The following is a 15,823-nucleotide window of genomic DNA, read 5'->3' as shown; positions in this document are numbered from 1 at the left end:
TGGATTTATGGTATTATTATCCGCAGATCGCGAGATTTCACTTGAAAACGAGGTTCTTGGGGGCGTTGGCCTATCTTCAGATGCTGCCGAGGGATAGGCGGGTTCGCTGGTCACCTCGATGGTGGTTTTCTGGTAAAGGTCGGATAGTTTGATTGCGTCGGTGGATTCGCGGGCATCCTTAAGACCGATGATACTCTCGCAGGACTCATGGTGGTCTATGGAACTCGATGACTGTTGCTGGGGATACCCCTTGTGGGTTTTGCGGCCGAGGAAGCGTCGCCCAGATAACATGCCGTCGTTGTCCTTGCGCGCAGTCATCGCGACCACCGTCGCAATGTGGTTGCTGCGGTAGTCTTGGTGATGGAACGGATTGAGATTGTCGGATCGGTTTGTCCGGTTCTCAGGTTCTACGGCCAGGGCTCTACGGGTAAAGGTATACATAACCACATCGCATAACCCTGAACAGGTGATCATCGAGCCCGCGACGCAAAAGTATCGCACCGAGGGAGTGTGGCCCTGAGCCGTCGACATGCGGCCGACTGCTAGCGGCAGTGACAGTACAACGTAGGCGATCGGGTACATAACCATCATATTGACGATTCGAATCAACCGCTTTTGTGACTGATGGGCAGGCGAGGCAGCGATTCTTCGGCGGAGTTCGAAATACATAATTCCATAAAGAACCAGAGTGCCGAATTCCGCAACGAAGATCCAGAAATAATGTGTCCACAATCGATCCTTCTCATACCCAGTATTGATCCAGCACTAGAGAGCAGGGATTAGCGGACATTTTCTTTTTGAAAAAGAACGTATATAAACTCACCCAGGCTCCGGTCGGTGCAAAAACCGGATGCGGAGCTTTCAAGTGTGAGGCGATTGGAATGATACACATAATGATCATGAATCCCCAAATACTCAGGATTCCGGAGATAAACCATCTGTATTCTATCTGTCGACCAAATACCGCTTGCATGAAAGTGTGCGCGGCAATGGCTAACGCGAACAGACCGCTCCCAGGATCGCCCAGTTGTATAAATAAGCCCTGCATGAAACATGCAGCCGAGGGGGAGTCTATTTTGTTGTTTGACACCCAGTAGAGATTTAACGAAAAGGCACACGCCTGGATCAGATCGGCAATCAGTAGGTTGTAAATGAGAATCACGTATTGGTTGTATCCTGGATAGGCGGTGCTGAACCGGCGCCAGAAGACGAGTCGGCAAGTCATGAATAAAAGCATGCCCAAGGTCGCTACAAGCGACAGAAGTGCAAAGGTCGACACCGCGATGAGGCCATTTCGATGGTAGTCTGGTAGCGGGTCAATGCTAGGCATTGAGAATGGATCCGACAGGCGCTTTTCAAAGACCGACACATGTTGCGTCTGAGGGTGGGAGTGGTGGTAATTGTGATGGGAGCCGGCAGACGAGTGCCACCCCCCAAGGAGCAGCGACATCATCGCCGTCTGCAAATGTTCGCTTCCACCAAAGAATCTGAATCTGCAGTGTGGCGGCACATGAAGGCGTCGCTGTATAAAACGCTTCCTTACAGGATCCTGTCAAGATGTGGATTTCGATGGGCACCAGCAGATTTTAAAGCGACGCTTAAACCTCGTGGCAGCAGTAGTAGAATCTTTAGGGTTGGTGCTAGCATGGTTAGCATGACTAGCATGACTAGCACGCCTTTGTTTGCCCGAATAGGGAGAAGCCTGAAAAACTGGACCAGCCAATCCGAGCAGGGCCGAGATTGTCCCCTTTTGCCATTTCCAGCATGACGTGGCAGTGTGCAGGATGCACGCCTAGGTCTAGACTCGCATGCGTCCGTATTCGACAGAATTTGTCCCGAACCTGCAGCTGGCTGGCAGATGCGGCGAATGTGTGTTTCGGCAAGGGATCGAAAAAAATTTGTCGATGGGCACTGATTGGTCGCCAGCCCCGCTGTTGTTGGTTTCAGCCTCGAATCTCCGGTTTTTAAGATTTAAGAAGCCCAATAATTAGTCACCGTTCGTGGGGGCTTTTGTGTAGTTTCTAGATTGCGATTGGCTGGATTTTACACCCTCCACCAAGATTCGCGGCGACTCCGGAAAAGTCGTAAATATTGTTTTGTGATTGGCTATGGCCGCATCGGCTAAATTTGACGTCCCATGATCTACCAATCAAACACAAACTCTAAATCTAGAGTCGCATTTTGGAGATTATCAGTCAAATCTAAATAACTTTTTTGATAACTATACTAAAGACCAAGGAAGGATTAAAGCCGCCGCGATCAAAAACACAGGACTTGTAAATTCACTTCTGATGGAAAGAAAAACCCTGGTTAATAACATGTAGTTGGTAATTAGATGTAGATACGACGAAAATAGAATTGAAGTATATTGGAAAGTTTAATATAACTTTAATATATGTACGACATCTGATAAAAAAAATCATGTGATTATCAATACTGCACTGCACATGTGGTTGTTAAAATTATACTTCTCCCTCGCAATCCTCGGCCATCGACCCCATGCGAAGTGTAAAACATATATAGAGCGCATCGAAGCAATCATCCCAGTGTGTTTTCCCCGAGGCCCAGAATCTCTCAAATATTTACTTTGCCGCCTGGGACGTGCATGTGCCAGTGAAATTTGGCTTGTCTCCAATGGCTGTCTTTGAACGTACGCATCCCCCTATTCAGGGATTCTATGCCAAGCACAATTAGCGACCAAAACTAGCAATCTTTTAAGCTTTTCGAATGGATGGGCTAAGATGAGAAATGTTTCATCCACGTATTGCCTTTGATATCCTCGGCATGACCGACCGTCGTCCTCACTAGGCGATGGCGATAGCGATAGCGATTCCACGTACAAGTCCTCAATCATATCGACCGACGACCAGAGTCTGATCAAGTATAATGGCCTGTCATCTCAAAAGTGACGGCTATTCTTCCTCTTACGCGTTTATTATATGTATTTACAATTATGTCACGAGAGTTATGGCCCAAGGACAGACCAATCCTCCAATTTCATCCATTCTTCGAGGCTCGTCATCGGACAGTCGATACCGGCCTGAGAAGTCAGTCAAAACTCCCTCTTAATCGTGGAGGAAAGAGACTATACCTTTCGAATATCAGTGGCCTTGAGAAGCGTCTTATCCCCGCCATCATATCCCGGATCCGTCGAGTATAGAAGCATATCGCCGACCTCGCGGCCGAATTCCCGGTCGGGCACGGCCTCGATCATGTCGGCTAGCGACGTCTGCTTGTACTGAGCTGAGATTCCCGTGATGGAAGTGAAGAGACGAATGTATTCGGTCCAGCTGCAGGTGGTGCCCTCGGCCATGTAGTGTTTTCTCGGCGGCATCTTGGACACGGCGTAGACGAAGTTGCCGATATCGCGGTTAACTTCGAGGTGCGGAATGAGGCTGTCCGGATCAGTTGGGAAAAGCATATGGCGACTTCCATCTGGTTGCTGTCACGTACTTCGTTAGCATGTGTCTTGTCTTGGGGGGGATAGATATAGTAATAGAAGACCTTTTGGAAGTACGCTGTGGGGACTAATTTGTAGCTTCGGGTGAAGAATCCGGTTTGGATATACGACGCCTTGGCTGCGAGTTGCGGCCATTTCTCCTGCACATAATATGGGAAAATGTCTGCCTTGGCATCGAAGTGGTATAGTTCTTCATATACGCCATTACTGCTTTTCTTTGCATGGCTTAGCGTCGACGCGAGGAAGCCATTGTGGTCCAGTGAGTCCAACACCGTTGCAGCTGCGTCGGCAATGTTTTGGCCCTGGCGATGCTCAACGTTATAGGCGTGCTGGCGAATGGATATCCCGGCGTCAGCGGCTGCCTGTCGATGGTCTGGTCGGAAGAAGGGTTCCCAATAGTTAGTCACGCTGAAGATAACATTAGCGCCGTGGAAAGCGGCAACGAGACTGTCGACATCTTCGAGGTCGGCTTTCACAATCTCGACGCCCTGCGAAGATAATTCCTGGGCCTTGGCCGAGGCGGGGTCCCGAGTGATACCACGGACTCGGTATTGAGAGTCCTGGAGGAAGCGCTGGGCAACGGAACCACCCTGATTGCCGGTGACGCCGATGATGACGGCGAGTTTGGACATTGGGAGTACTCCGTAGACGATGATCTAGAGGCGTTATGAGTAGGTTAAAACCGGTTTGAGGATACTGCTATCGCCATGAGGAGCGGGGGGAGAGGTGTCTCACCCCGCCTCACGCAATTAGAGCTCTTTAGTTGTCTTTATGTAAAAATGGTATATAATAATATATAATATTAATATAGAAATGACTTGTCATGTGGAATACGGAGTCACTAATACAATAAGATGACAAAAGTCTGAATATAGCTCCACAAAAGGGGATTGGCTGTAGGAGCTCTCCCCGTATCAATATTATTTACTATCTGAACTTTTTGCATTATCTACGAGCGTCCCCCCAAGAAGCCTAAATTAATCTGACATAGATTGGCGTATATAATGCAGATGAAAGACAGGCAGCAAATCTTGATACTATTTTCAAACTTTGTCACTATGGAGGAAGTCAGGGCAGAAGGAATACGAGAAACACACACCCGCCACGCCAATCACGGGGCGGCATCAACTGTCCAGCCGTCTCTCAGCCGCGATCTCCAAACGCCAGTGTTATCGTTGATTTTAATCCCCAAGTCACGCACCATCGATGGTGTGAAAATGAAGCTATGATTCCACCTGCCCCAGTGCGTTGAGCGTGCATTTGCAACCTTTGCATTACGATAGCTGTCAAGATAGCCCACTGCTTATGGCCAAGGACACGCCCCAGGACAGCGCGGGGCCTTCGTCTCCACCGCCGCCTTTGCCCGAAGGATGGTCAGTTTTCTCGATTTTTCTTGCTTTGCCAAGGCAGACGTTGTTGGTTACTTTGTGTACATCTACTAACTTCACGTTCGACTGTACAGGCTTGCCCAGTGGGAAGGCGTGTCGCGAAAATGGTACTTTGTCCAGCGAGCAACAGGCAAGTCGCAATGGGAGATCCCAACAGAACCCGTGGCCCTCTCACCATCTACAACCCCCGGTTCGATCGGTGTCGGGCCAACGCAGGCGCCTGGAATGACTTCGTCGCCAATATCACCAATAGGCATGGTGAACTACGGTGCAAACAGGTCTTTTTTTGGTCCGTCAACCGAGAAGGCGGGCTTGTCTGTATGCGCGACCACTGTTCCATGTGAAAGCTGGCGTCTAGGGCTGATATCTGTTTAGAGCATACTTGGTTCTCACGGCGGCTCTGGTCTATCGCAGCTAGCCGATCGAATGCTGAATAAAATATCAAAGGAGTTCATGCCCATAAAAACTGGTGCCAGTCCATACCAGCAATTCCCCCCCGGCCACCCGAATCATCCTGGCTCACAAATGCAGTATGGCCCAGTGGGCGGACCTCAATATCAGGTATTTCAAAATCACAAGCTATCCTCTTATTTGTAGCTATACAGACCCCCAACTGACTAAACTAGTCGGCTGCCAATCCTTACGGCTATGCTTCTACTGGCTACTCTGGCAATTACATGGGAGATGTGCCGCAATACCATCCTCAGGGTCAAGCCTTTGCACCTGTAGATGCATACCACCAGCACCAAGGTGTGCCACACCCGGCTACAATACCGCCCGGCTATCCTCAGCAGCATTCACCTAATCAACCAGCAATCCCTCATCAATTCTCTCCAGCCAGCCCAGGTTCACAGTCATGGCACAGTCCCCAGCAATATTCCCCTGTATATTCTCCGTCACATCAATCTCCAGGCACACCGGGTGGTCCAGGTGGTGTTGGGCAGCCTCCTCCTCAGCTTCAATGGCAAATGGGCCCACAGCCTACAATACCTCACTCTACCAAACCTCCGATGGGCCATCTACCGCAACAGAATATTGGAAACAACTCCCCAAATAATCATGGTCAGGCTCAGTTTCACAATATCCCTGCAAACTATCACGAACTCGAGGTTCCCCCACAGCCAGAAGTATCAAGCCTTTACTCGCAAGGTGTTCCTATTTATGAAGCACCAAGTGATCTTCCTCCGAAAGCCGGGCATGGAACTCCAGGCTCTGTGCAATCGCCTCAACAAGCAACTGGCCCACAGCAGGGAAATCTATCACATCACCCTAGTTTAGCATCTCTATCGAGCCACCACACCGCGACCAGCCAACCAATGAACAACAATGCTTTCATTGCCGAATTGCCCGACAACCAGGTAGGAATGGGCCAGGCTGGTGGCCCACAGAAAACTCAACAACCACCAAATGTCGGTACTGCGGAATTGCCTGGTTCTGGACCCGTCAGAAATACACCAACCGATCCTCAATTCGTCAGTGGACCATGGACATCGCCTCCTACAGGCGCAAATCAACATCCTCCCCAGAATCGGTATGATAATGGTAGTGGATTTTCACGATGAAACGATGCTAGTGCCCAACCATTTGAAGCGTTGGAAATACATACTTCACATTTCTTTTCTCTTCTCTCTGTCATTCTTATTCTTATATTCTTTCTTTTTGTTACTTTTCTTCGCGGTATTTCTAGCGTTGAGACTATGCAATGATATCCTCAAAAGTTGAATTAAGTTGCTATTTTTCTCTTGTCTTCGTCCTAATTCCTGAAATGTTGTGGTGGATTTCTATTACAAGAATTGCTCTTAGCGATGTGTCGTATAAAGCTACAGCCTCTTCCACCTCTCGTGCAGACGAACGCCCATTTTCTTTATGATGAATAGAGTTATTTATGTAAGCGATAGTCAAAATATTTCCTTTACTTTCCTCTCTCTAAAAGTGACTAGGCTCAGTTATCGCTCATTGATTGGCTGGCTGTGACGGTGGAGACAATCGACGGGCGGTGAACGACTAAAAAGTTCTGCCGCCGGGATGATAAAAAAAAGATTGAAGATTGCGGAACAGCTGCTTCCAGTCTTCTATCTTTTAGAAGAGACATTTTTGATTTTCTTTCTGGTGTTAATTTCACCACAGCCATAATGGCGTCCGTTTACAAATCAATCTCCAAGAAAAAGCAGGAGCGGCCTGTCGACGAAGATATCGACGATGAGGATATTGACATGGAAGATATGCTCGACGAAGACACCAGTGACAGCGACGAGGATGATGAGGATATTGATGAAGACGGCGGAGTCGCTGTTAATGGGCAGAAGACCGGGAGTCATGATGGAACAATGCCTAAAAGCCGTGTTCTAATGCTTACTTCCAGAGGGGTTACCCATCGGTAAGTGCTAGACTTGACGCATTGGAAGAATATTAGTGTTTCTAACACAATTCACCATATCCAGACACCGATATCTCCTTTCAGACATGACTGCGCTGCTTCCGCATACGCACAAAGAGAATAAATTGGATACGAAAAAGAGTGGCGGATACAATATGCTTCTTAATTCTCTTGCAGAGCTGCACTCGTGCAATGTTATCTTCTTTCTTGAGGCCCGAAAACACGGCCAAGACTTGTATCTTTGGCTTGCGCGACCACCTAACGGCCCCACCATTAAATTCTCTGTGACCAATTTGCATACTACGGGCGAAATGGGCACTGGATTTTCAGGCAACTGCCTGAAGGGCGGCCGCGGGGTGGTTGTTTTCGACAAGTCGTTCAATGAAAAGGGTCCTGAGATGGGCCAGAATGGTACTGAATACCGCGGACTTATCAGAGAGATGCTGCGCAAAGTCTTTTGTGTACCTAAGCGGGGCGTCAGGGGAGTGAAGCCATTTATCGATCGTATCATCGGTGTCTTTGGCGTTGATGGGAAGATCTGGATCAGGGTCTACGAGATTCGAGAGTCCGATGGTACTCAGAGCAAAAAAGGAGATGAGAATGAAAAGCAGGTCGTCAAGAGCAAGGATGGTCTGCCGGATATATCGCTCGTCGAGATCGGACCTCGTTTTGTCCTGACTCCGATTGTCATCCTCGAAGGAAGTTTTGGTGGACCGGTCATTTACGAGAACAAGGAGTACGTCAGTCCTAACCAAGTCCGCCGCGATGTTCGCCTTCAGAAAGCAAGCCGATATGCCCAACGTCGGGACACGCAGACTGATCACGTGGCCAAGAAGTCGACGCTGGGACTGGGGAGAGAAGGCAGGAAGAGAGATGCACTGGATACGAGAGAGGTATTTGGTTGAGACGGGAAAGATAAAGGCTCTATTTATGCTTCTGTGTAATATGGTTATATTGTCTTCGTGGAAATATCCTCTACCACTTGCATTATTTCGATGCGATATCAGTTGACATTATTCATGTATGCTGTTCTGGCGTTGACTGGAGTTGTGTTGATAGTGGATCAAAAGCTGCATCATTCAAATTCAAGAAAATAACTTCTATCTAGACTCTTGTAATTTGTAGGCTCACTCTGCTTACAACTACATGTAGTGAACCGTTTGCTGATCTGCGGCGAGCTAGCTGGCTTACATAACAGAGCTCCAGCTATAAATACGCCATCTGTCGCGCCAGCCTCATCCAGCTCCCTCAAACACACCATCCAGCCATGACTGTCCCATCTTTCAGCGGCCCAGAAGGGTCGCAAAGCTACTATGCTCATAAAGTCTCCTCTCCCATGATTGTCTTTCACTTCGGAACCCTTGACAGCCCCAAAGAAGGGGTAATCGTCGTATAGGTCCTCAACAACATCGGCGACGGCTTGCGCATGCTAAATTAGTATCGCCAGAGTCGTCAATTTCTCGCCATTACAATCATACATTTAGATTCTCTATTTAGAGCAATTCACTTCTAGAAAAGTCAATCCGTCACTTTAATCTGAAAGACATTCAAGACTATACCAAACTAAGATATCCACACCTTCGAGGTAAGAGCTCCTTCCTGAGCAAGCTTCGTCGAAGCTTGCTGACTAACCGATTTTGAACAGTTCTTATATTTACCATGGGCCTCCAAACTCTACCCACGGAGCTTTTGCTCCAAATTTTTCGTTCCTGCGATTCCATCTCCGATGTCCTGCATCTAGCCGCCACCAACCACCGACTGCGCCGTGTCCTGGGCCCATCATCCAAAATCTCAATTCTTATGAGTGCTGCAGATGCAGAATTTGGTCCTATACACGATATAATCCAGATAGTAACCCAAAACGCCAGTCAACCAGCGCAGCTCGTCCGCGAAGCTTCCCTGTCCGATGCCCTCTTGAAACAGGTGGTCCAAGTCGGCCGCGTGGCCCAGAAGTGGGAAGCTATATACCCCGTGAAGAAGTGGAAAAGCGATTTCGCAAATCGCCGCTTGTTGACGGATGAAGAACGCTTTCGTCTGCGGCGCGCGGTTTATCGGTTATGGCTATATAACCGTGCATTCCACGTTCATCAATTTGACCGCTTCTCTCGTGGCCTGCGCAACGTTGTGGTTGAACGGGCACAATTGTTGCATAATTGGTCAACAGGGGAACTGGCTGAGATTGAAGATGTGCGTATGGTGATTCAAGATGTAGTCCAGAACCATATTTGTCCCAGTAATGGCAGCATTCAACGCAAGTTCCACAAACGCTACCCTGAAAACATCCACCCGCTCTCTTTCAACATCCATCTAAACTACCGTCCTGAGCGATCTAGCCTCTCCCCCGGAACGTATTTCGGTCCTCTCGAGAACAATACTGTGAATCACGATACGTTCTTTCACAATCATCACAACGCCGCAGCTACACCGTCAAAGTCGTCGTCATTGGCGTCGAAACTCCGATCTGATATATTCCATGACCCCGGTCAGGAAGGCTGGGGCGATGAGATTCCGCATTATTACATTGTCCAAGACATGCTCAAGCTTGATCCAGGACAGGTATTGTGGCTGCGAGATCATGCCCCTTTGAAAGAGCATGTCGAAGCGTATGTGCAGTCCTTGGGCGACTGGTTTCGGAACAACGGAGAGACGTTTGTTGATACATTGTTGTGGGTTATGAAAGAGCGTGGAGAAGACCCGGAAGAGTTCAAGATGGCGATAGAGGACCGGGATATAGGCATTGTTGCGTGATGGATTTAATAAGGCTATATGGGAAATTGTTGACGTGTTTTTTCCTTAATTAGGCGTGATATAGATATTTAGCAATCCTGCTCAGCTGGTGCTTAAGGCATTTGGAGTAATTCATGACTTCAGTAAACAATTTACTACCTGAATACATATTAAAATACATATCTCGACATCAATTGACATTTGGTGGTCGTTGCTAGTGTGAAAACGCCGTCGATCCATGCCTGTTGACTTCTACTAAAAACGCAACTTCATATGACAGAAACCCGGGGCATATTAATGATACAGGTGGTAGTTGAAAAGAAAAAACGGGAAATCCAGAGAATTCAATCACCCCATAATGTAATTCCATCCCACACAGTGCTAGCCAGAACTCCCTCAGACAAACTCCCATGGCTTCAGGAACAGAGTAGATTGGAATGATTTTGTAAAACAAATAAATCAGATAAAATAAACATAAGGGCAGTATCTCACCAAGCATGACCATCGTCACCGGGTTCCCAGTCTTCGCCATTCCAGTCCTCATCTCCGCTCTCTTCGGAGTTTAGAAAGTCACCCTCGTTGAACTGTGTGTCCGCTGGTCTGAGGTTGTCAATTCGCAGTGATACAACGTCACACAAGCCTTGGACATGTGCAACATTAACGTCGTTTTCTTGTGCTTCGACGTCCTCCTCTGCGCTAAAATCCCGATCGCTATCATCAGAATCATTATCGACTCCTGAAAGACGTTGGTTGGCCAAGCGGGCACTCTCTCGATGGGAGTGTCTCCGAACCGAATCCCCACTCACAGAATGGTCGGGTTTGGAATCTGCCAGTGCATTTGGCTTTGGCGAACTGTCTTGGCGAAGAAATGTCTGCTCAAACTTTTTGATCCATTGCCGACGGAATGATGCTCTATCTTGCCACCCCATCTTTATAGTGGCGCTTATGACAATTCGGCGCAAGTTCATGAGTTCCGGTGCGGCGTCAACTAGGGAGCTGAAGAAAGTCGCCGCTCTCGGTTTATCCCATTGACGAAGCTGTAGCAATTCAATTTCTTGAAGTGTTTTGGGCCAGGTTGGTATTTCACCAGCTTTGAGAAGACTCTCGAAATGTGGCATTCCATTAAAGTATGGGGGCCAGTTATGCATTATAAAGTCGGTCGATAGCTTTTCCAGTTTAGGACAGGAATCCCTCAGAGTTGTTGTAAATGACATATTGAGATGTCGATTGTGCTTGAGAACCAGCTCTCGCAAGTTTGCTCCGTGGCTTTTCAAGAAAGCAGTCAAACTTGGGGTTGCAACCTCGTCACAGTTGTCGAGCGTTAGCGATTCCAATGTCGACGGCATGGCGACGAATAGCAGTTCATTGACAGCCATACAATCCGTAAATGACACAGTTCGCAATTCCGGTAATTGGCACAAAGCTGCACCGAGTCCAGTTTCTATGAGTTTGTCACCCATCTCAGCAATATCACTCTCGTTTTCTAGTACGATGTCATCGGATGGAATTTGGAAAAGATGTAGAGTGCGAATACTCTTGAAAGGAGCTTCAAGATGATGTGCTAACATAGTCTTGATGAGCATTCGTGGTTCCATGAAGCGAGCATTCCAATCAAAGGTATGGAGCCGGACATTGTTATCTTTCAGGGTCTCGAATAAGGACGAAGGATAGGTCCAACGGTGAGCATGATCTGCATGCATAAGCGGTGAAAAGCCGTCATGTCTGTGATAGAGGCGAAGCGTCTTGATATGTGGCACCTTTTCTAGGAGTTTACAAATATCGAAGTACCCGTAGGCTGGTCCAGCCTTATAGGCCAACGTCAGTCGTACATCAACCAAAAGTTCCTGAACCTTGCTGGCGTAGTTGAAGGAAACACCTTCAAGTGGCTCAGATAGCAGCTGCAATATCTTGTGAGCTTTGAGGGGTGGAATTAAGACAGGTGTGTGATATAACACACTCAACGACGGCTCGGTAAAAGCATGACAGAGTAGAGCAACATCTAATAGCCACTTCACTGAAGGAAGGTGACTGCCTTGGCGGTAGTCAACTAGAGGGTGGGACGCATGGAAGAATATGTTGAAGAGGATATGGTATGGAAGAGTATCCCAAGCAGGAACCTTGCCGTTCGAGAAAGGTATGGCGTCTGTAGTGACGACAAGCTCGGTGCGGTGACGTTTCCGAGGTGATGCTACAGTAGGTTTCTTTCTCTTGCCAGGAGAACGCTTTGGCTGGTGGCGTGTAGCTCGACGAGGAAGCGAGGCGGCGGACTGTGGGGGATTACTAGTAGTGACCATTTCAGGATAGCGAGATATGACACGATCTAAATCCTCGTCCGAAGAAGGTTCTCTATATGACCTTGGAGTTCGGGTCGTACGTTTCGGGCGATCAGCGGCTGCAACGTCCGGGTTGACAGAACGGCGGGTGGAACGAGGCCAGGTTGTCGTCAACTGGTCAACGACCTCGTCTGTGTCGGGATTTTCCGATGAGTATTCAGTGTACGACTGGACTCGCTGTCTACTGCTGCGGACTGGGCGAGATGGTGTCCCCGCCGCTGCTGCGTCTCTTGAAGAAGACATCATGCCGATAATTAAAGGCGTGTGGTCAGAAGTGGGGCTGTTTGGTTAGCTTCTGCCCGTGCAGCTGCTCATGCATCATGAATCATCCACCCCGATCGCTGAACAGTTGAATCCCAAGTCGACGACAAACGTGTAGAGAAGACTTGCAGTGGATAGGAGGGGTTGAGGAAGAAGGAACCTCGCTGGGAGCAAACGGACAGAGACTGTCGGAGGCAAGAGCCGCGATGTTTGCCGGAGTAAGGTGCGAGGGAGGCCGCCGAATGGGGAAATGCCGGGAGCACTAGCTTATCGCTTATCGATTAGATTGTGAGCCTGCTTATCGCTTATCGATCATATCACGTGAGCGTGAGCACCGCCAAGACCAGCCACGCAGCCAAACGAGCCACATTGGCGGTCATGTGATGTGATTGGGCTACGGAATAGAGTTCTTGCGGGAAAGCGGCAAGCCCCGCCTCCTAAAATAGAAGCCAGGGACTGACTGTCTGTGCTTGCTGCTTCCACGGGGAGGCTGGAGCTTCCTCCTCTTCTGCCCCAGTTATCCTGCTCCATTCCCCCTCATCTCTGGGGGCGTCCACCAGACGACGCATCTTCTCATCGGGATGGCTCCCCGTCTTTTTAATCCGCCTTTTGATGATATGCGATACCCCTGACAATGTCCATGCTTGATGCACGTCCTTTATGCTTATCTGAACCGAGACCCTCGCCATTGAAAGGCCAACATTGACAAAGGTTTTGTTATAGGTTTTGTTATTTGCTTGAAAAAGGAGACAGTTGGGATACCAAAATGGAGAGCCCGTTCAAGTCGCCGGTGCCGCAGCCTGCGGATAATGGAAACACCATGGTTATCCAACAATTCGCGAGATACCCTCCTCTTTTTGAAACACCACTGCGCAGTGGTTCTCCCGGTAGCACAAGGAGCAGACTCGCTGCATCCCACTCGCCTCCTTTACGGCGGAAAGAGACGCCGCGCAGCTTACAGTCTTCGCCCAGGGGGCCGTTATCTGGTGTGATGACATCGTCGGGTTTACGCACAGGCATTTCCATGTCACCTCCGCCAATTGACACTAATTCTCGACGAGCCATACCTAGAGACTCGGTCGGCGATGCAGAGCGCCGCATTCTCCCTCCCCGAGACGTTACCGATGAAACGATAGACGACGCGTACGTTGCGTTCATTATGTACTGCAATCCCAATGTGCCGATATCTACCGATTCAAGCGAATTGCGGAAAACATTTCGTGGTCCACCTCGCAGCGACGGAAAAAGTTTTAGTGTCTTTATACTCTGGGAACTCATACGTAAACTGGACCGCAAGGAGCTCAAGACTTGGATTCAGTTAGCGATTGAACTAGGCGTGGAACCTCCTTCGCTTGAGAAAAAGCAGAGTACGCAGAAAGTACAGCAATATGCTGTTCGTCTCAAGGTAAGACGATCATATTATCCCTAGGCTCTGAGTGATATTGACTGTTCAGCGTTGGATGCGTGCGATGCACGTTGATGCATTTTTTGAATACCTCCTTGGCCATGACCATTCTTATTTCAAACAACTTCCTGCCTTCAATGGTCCGGCGTGTGAGGATCGGGACGGCGTCCCTTTAGAAGAAGATCTAGCCCTTAGGGCCTTGGTCCCCGAGTGGAAACCCAAGCGGGGCAGAAAACGTGCGGATGAGAAAGACAGAGAAGATGCTCGTTACCCTAAACGTCCTCAATTAGATACGTCAATGACTGTACTTGATGGTAATGCCTTGGCCGCCCATGCAGCAAATTTCCCACATAGCGCCATTCCATTCAGCGCATTTCCAGACGATATAGATCCGAATGATCCGTGGGCCGCAGCCGCATCCTCGTTTGGAACCGACCAGCAGGTTGGGACTCTGGCTGCTCCAGACCTGCGTTGGCGGCCCTTTGAGGGAGACGGCTCTCCTCCAGGCTTTCCACGATCAGCTGTTATTCCCAGAAATCATGAAACGGAGTCTGCTCCTGTGGCAGAGCCTCGGTCTGCAGTGACACCCTCCTCCCGAGAGAAATCTCGAAGTCGGCGACGTCACGGGCCGGCTGTATCTTCTGCATGGCCCAGCAATACAGGATCAATGACAGGAAAAGTTCGAGGAAGACCACCCAATCGTGGATCTGCTCCTGGTGGTCCATTTTCTTCCTTTCCCGCGAATCCTGCACGTTCCAATACACCAAATCATATGGCAAGTGTGCGGTCATCTCCAGCAATGGGGGTAGATAACATATCTTTAGCTCCGCCGCGGAATCAGACACCAAATTCTATGGGGAATTTGCATATGAAGCCTGAAAGGCTTCAGCTACATGTCCCACAAAGCACTGGACGGCCTGTACGTTTGGCGACGCCACCAACCTTGGTACTTAATGGGGCGAATGATGCCTCGGCCCGTTTTGATCACCTCGGGGGACGCCGCGCATCGATCGCAACGTCAAATGATATCGACGATGCCGCTTCTCTCCCCTCGATGATCACTGATCGCGGCCTGCAATTAGGACAACCTACAAAGGTATCAATTGACGACGTTACTCGCGCTGTCGCCGGGAGAATTTTGCGGGCAAAAATAATAGGCCGATCAACGTCCATTGAAGTTGATGAAGCTCGCGCTCTCGCAAATGTTGCCGTGCAAAGGATTTGCTCCATCTACTCTATGGTGCCAATAGACTCTATCGCTACTTTCTGTGCCTTATATTTCGGTGTCGCTCATAGATTAGGGCTAGCGCGTGTTTCACCTGGATCTTTTACCGTTAAAATCATTCAACCCCCTGACAATGGTTCGTTAGTAGTGCCTACACGTTCCACTCAGACTTATACACTGGTACTCGAATCCCGACCTGGCCATGGCTTCGGATTTAATAGTACCCTAAGCGACCTTTCTTTGGCTCCTGGTCAACAGGAAAACGTACTTCATCGCAACACCGAAACACTCGGCTTTCAAACGGAAGATGATGAATTTGGAAACGACGATGACTTTGGCGGCAACGAGTCGATGGACGAAGGAAGTTGGAAACAGCGTTATATGCGTTTGCGACACCAGATGCGCCGCAAAGAATCTGCTTTGCGTGAATATAAAAAGAACATTTTGCAATCTGTTATGGCTGATTTATAGTACCTTGTGATTCCTGGATATAAGATACGATACCCTCATGAATGATGATTCTAGCGCTGCTCATCCTGTGCCATTTTGCATGTGAACTCTGTTTTAACGAGCCTTGGTGTTATACGCTTGCAAAGTGCTAGGGTCTCTTTTGCTTACCGTGGAGTATACTTTAGTTCTTTCTATCA

General features: G+C 48.8%; 7 protein-coding genes across 7 annotated transcripts; 4 read left to right on the top strand and 3 right to left on the bottom strand.

The window, feature by feature from the left end:
- Positions 1–75: 75 nt before the first annotated feature.
- BGW36DRAFT_279455 (G protein-coupled glucose receptor regulating Gpa2-domain-containing protein) lies at positions 76–1,321 on the bottom strand (the record flags this gene model as incomplete). The annotated part of the gene is made up of 3 exons (XM_046210208.1): positions 76–223; positions 290–765; positions 824–1,321. Coding segments are annotated over 3 exons (1,122 nt in total), but the record flags the coding sequence as incomplete, so codon positions are not given.
- Positions 1,322–2,965: 1,644 nt separating this feature from the next.
- Positions 2,966–4,092, bottom strand: BGW36DRAFT_294167 (uncharacterized protein; the record flags this gene model as incomplete). The annotated part of the gene is made up of 3 exons (XM_046211064.1): positions 2,966–3,040; positions 3,092–3,442; positions 3,505–4,092. The coding sequence occupies 3 exons, from the start codon at positions 4,090–4,092 to the stop codon at positions 2,966–2,968; spliced, it is 1,014 nt and encodes a 337-aa protein (XP_046072803.1).
- Positions 4,093–4,363: 271 nt separating this feature from the next.
- On the top strand, positions 4,364–6,759 carry BGW36DRAFT_460280 (uncharacterized protein). Its single transcript, XM_046222085.1, has 4 exons — positions 4,364–4,833; positions 4,923–5,166; positions 5,224–5,409; positions 5,475–6,759. Exons 1-4 carry the CDS (start codon positions 4,766–4,768, stop codon positions 6,408–6,410), a joined length of 1,434 nt encoding a protein of 477 aa, XP_046072802.1. The 5' UTR covers positions 4,364–4,765; the 3' UTR covers positions 6,411–6,759.
- A 36-nt stretch (positions 6,760–6,795) lies between these two features.
- BGW36DRAFT_460279 (putative 60S ribosome biogenesis protein Brx1) lies at positions 6,796–8,333 on the top strand. The gene is made up of 2 exons (XM_046222084.1): positions 6,796–7,225; positions 7,290–8,333. Exons 1-2 carry the CDS (start codon positions 6,981–6,983, stop codon positions 8,128–8,130), a joined length of 1,086 nt encoding a protein of 361 aa, XP_046072801.1. The 5' UTR covers positions 6,796–6,980; the 3' UTR covers positions 8,131–8,333.
- Positions 8,334–8,486: 153 nt separating this feature from the next.
- BGW36DRAFT_317711 (F-box domain protein) lies at positions 8,487–10,086 on the top strand. The gene is made up of 2 exons (XM_046212586.1): positions 8,487–8,810; positions 8,871–10,086. The coding sequence occupies exon 2, from the start codon at positions 8,885–8,887 to the stop codon at positions 9,971–9,973; it is 1,089 nt and encodes a 362-aa protein (XP_046072800.1). The 5' UTR covers positions 8,487–8,810; positions 8,871–8,884; the 3' UTR covers positions 9,974–10,086.
- On the bottom strand, positions 10,087–12,750 carry BGW36DRAFT_375893 (uncharacterized protein). Its single transcript, XM_046215819.1, has one exon. The coding sequence runs from the start codon at positions 12,529–12,531 to the stop codon at positions 10,441–10,443; it is 2,091 nt and encodes a 696-aa protein (XP_046072799.1). The 5' UTR covers positions 12,532–12,750; the 3' UTR covers positions 10,087–10,440.
- A 562-nt stretch (positions 12,751–13,312) lies between these two features.
- BGW36DRAFT_357873 (putative ARS binding protein Abp2) lies at positions 13,313–15,647 on the top strand (the record flags this gene model as incomplete). The annotated part of the gene is made up of 2 exons (XM_046213915.1): positions 13,313–13,951; positions 14,001–15,647. The coding sequence occupies 2 exons, from the start codon at positions 13,313–13,315 to the stop codon at positions 15,645–15,647; spliced, it is 2,286 nt and encodes a 761-aa protein (XP_046072798.1).
- Positions 15,648–15,823: the final 176 nt, after the last annotated feature.

This window comes from Talaromyces proteolyticus (genome assembly GCF_021365285.1).
Source record: "Talaromyces proteolyticus strain PMI_201 chromosome Unknown BGW36scaffold_5, whole genome shotgun sequence".
NCBI classification, from domain to species: Eukaryota; Fungi; Ascomycota; class Eurotiomycetes; order Eurotiales; family Trichocomaceae; genus Talaromyces; species Talaromyces proteolyticus.
Note: the sequence above shows the minus strand (reverse complement) of the source record. Positions and strands in the feature narration are given on the sequence as shown.

Coding starts and splice junctions, on each gene's coding strand:
- BGW36DRAFT_460280 (XM_046222085.1), top strand. CDS start 4,766: ATGGCCAAGGACACGCCCCAGGACAGCGCGGGGCCTTCGTCTCCACCG. Junction 4,834..4,922: donor CCGCCTTTGCCCGAAGGATG/GTCAGTTTTCTC, acceptor TCGACTGTACAG/GCTTGCCCAGTGGGAAGGCG. Junction 5,410..5,474: donor TGGGCGGACCTCAATATCAG/GTATTTCAAAAT, acceptor TGACTAAACTAG/TCGGCTGCCAATCCTTACGG.
- BGW36DRAFT_460279 (XM_046222084.1), top strand. CDS start 6,981: ATGGCGTCCGTTTACAAATCAATCTCCAAGAAAAAGCAGGAGCGGCCT. Junction 7,226..7,289: donor TCCAGAGGGGTTACCCATCG/GTAAGTGCTAGA, acceptor CACCATATCCAG/ACACCGATATCTCCTTTCAG.
- BGW36DRAFT_317711 (XM_046212586.1), top strand. CDS start 8,885: ATGGGCCTCCAAACTCTACCCACGGAGCTTTTGCTCCAAATTTTTCGT.
- BGW36DRAFT_375893 (XM_046215819.1), bottom strand. CDS start 12,531: ATGATGTCTTCTTCAAGAGACGCAGCAGCGGCGGGGACACCATCTCGC.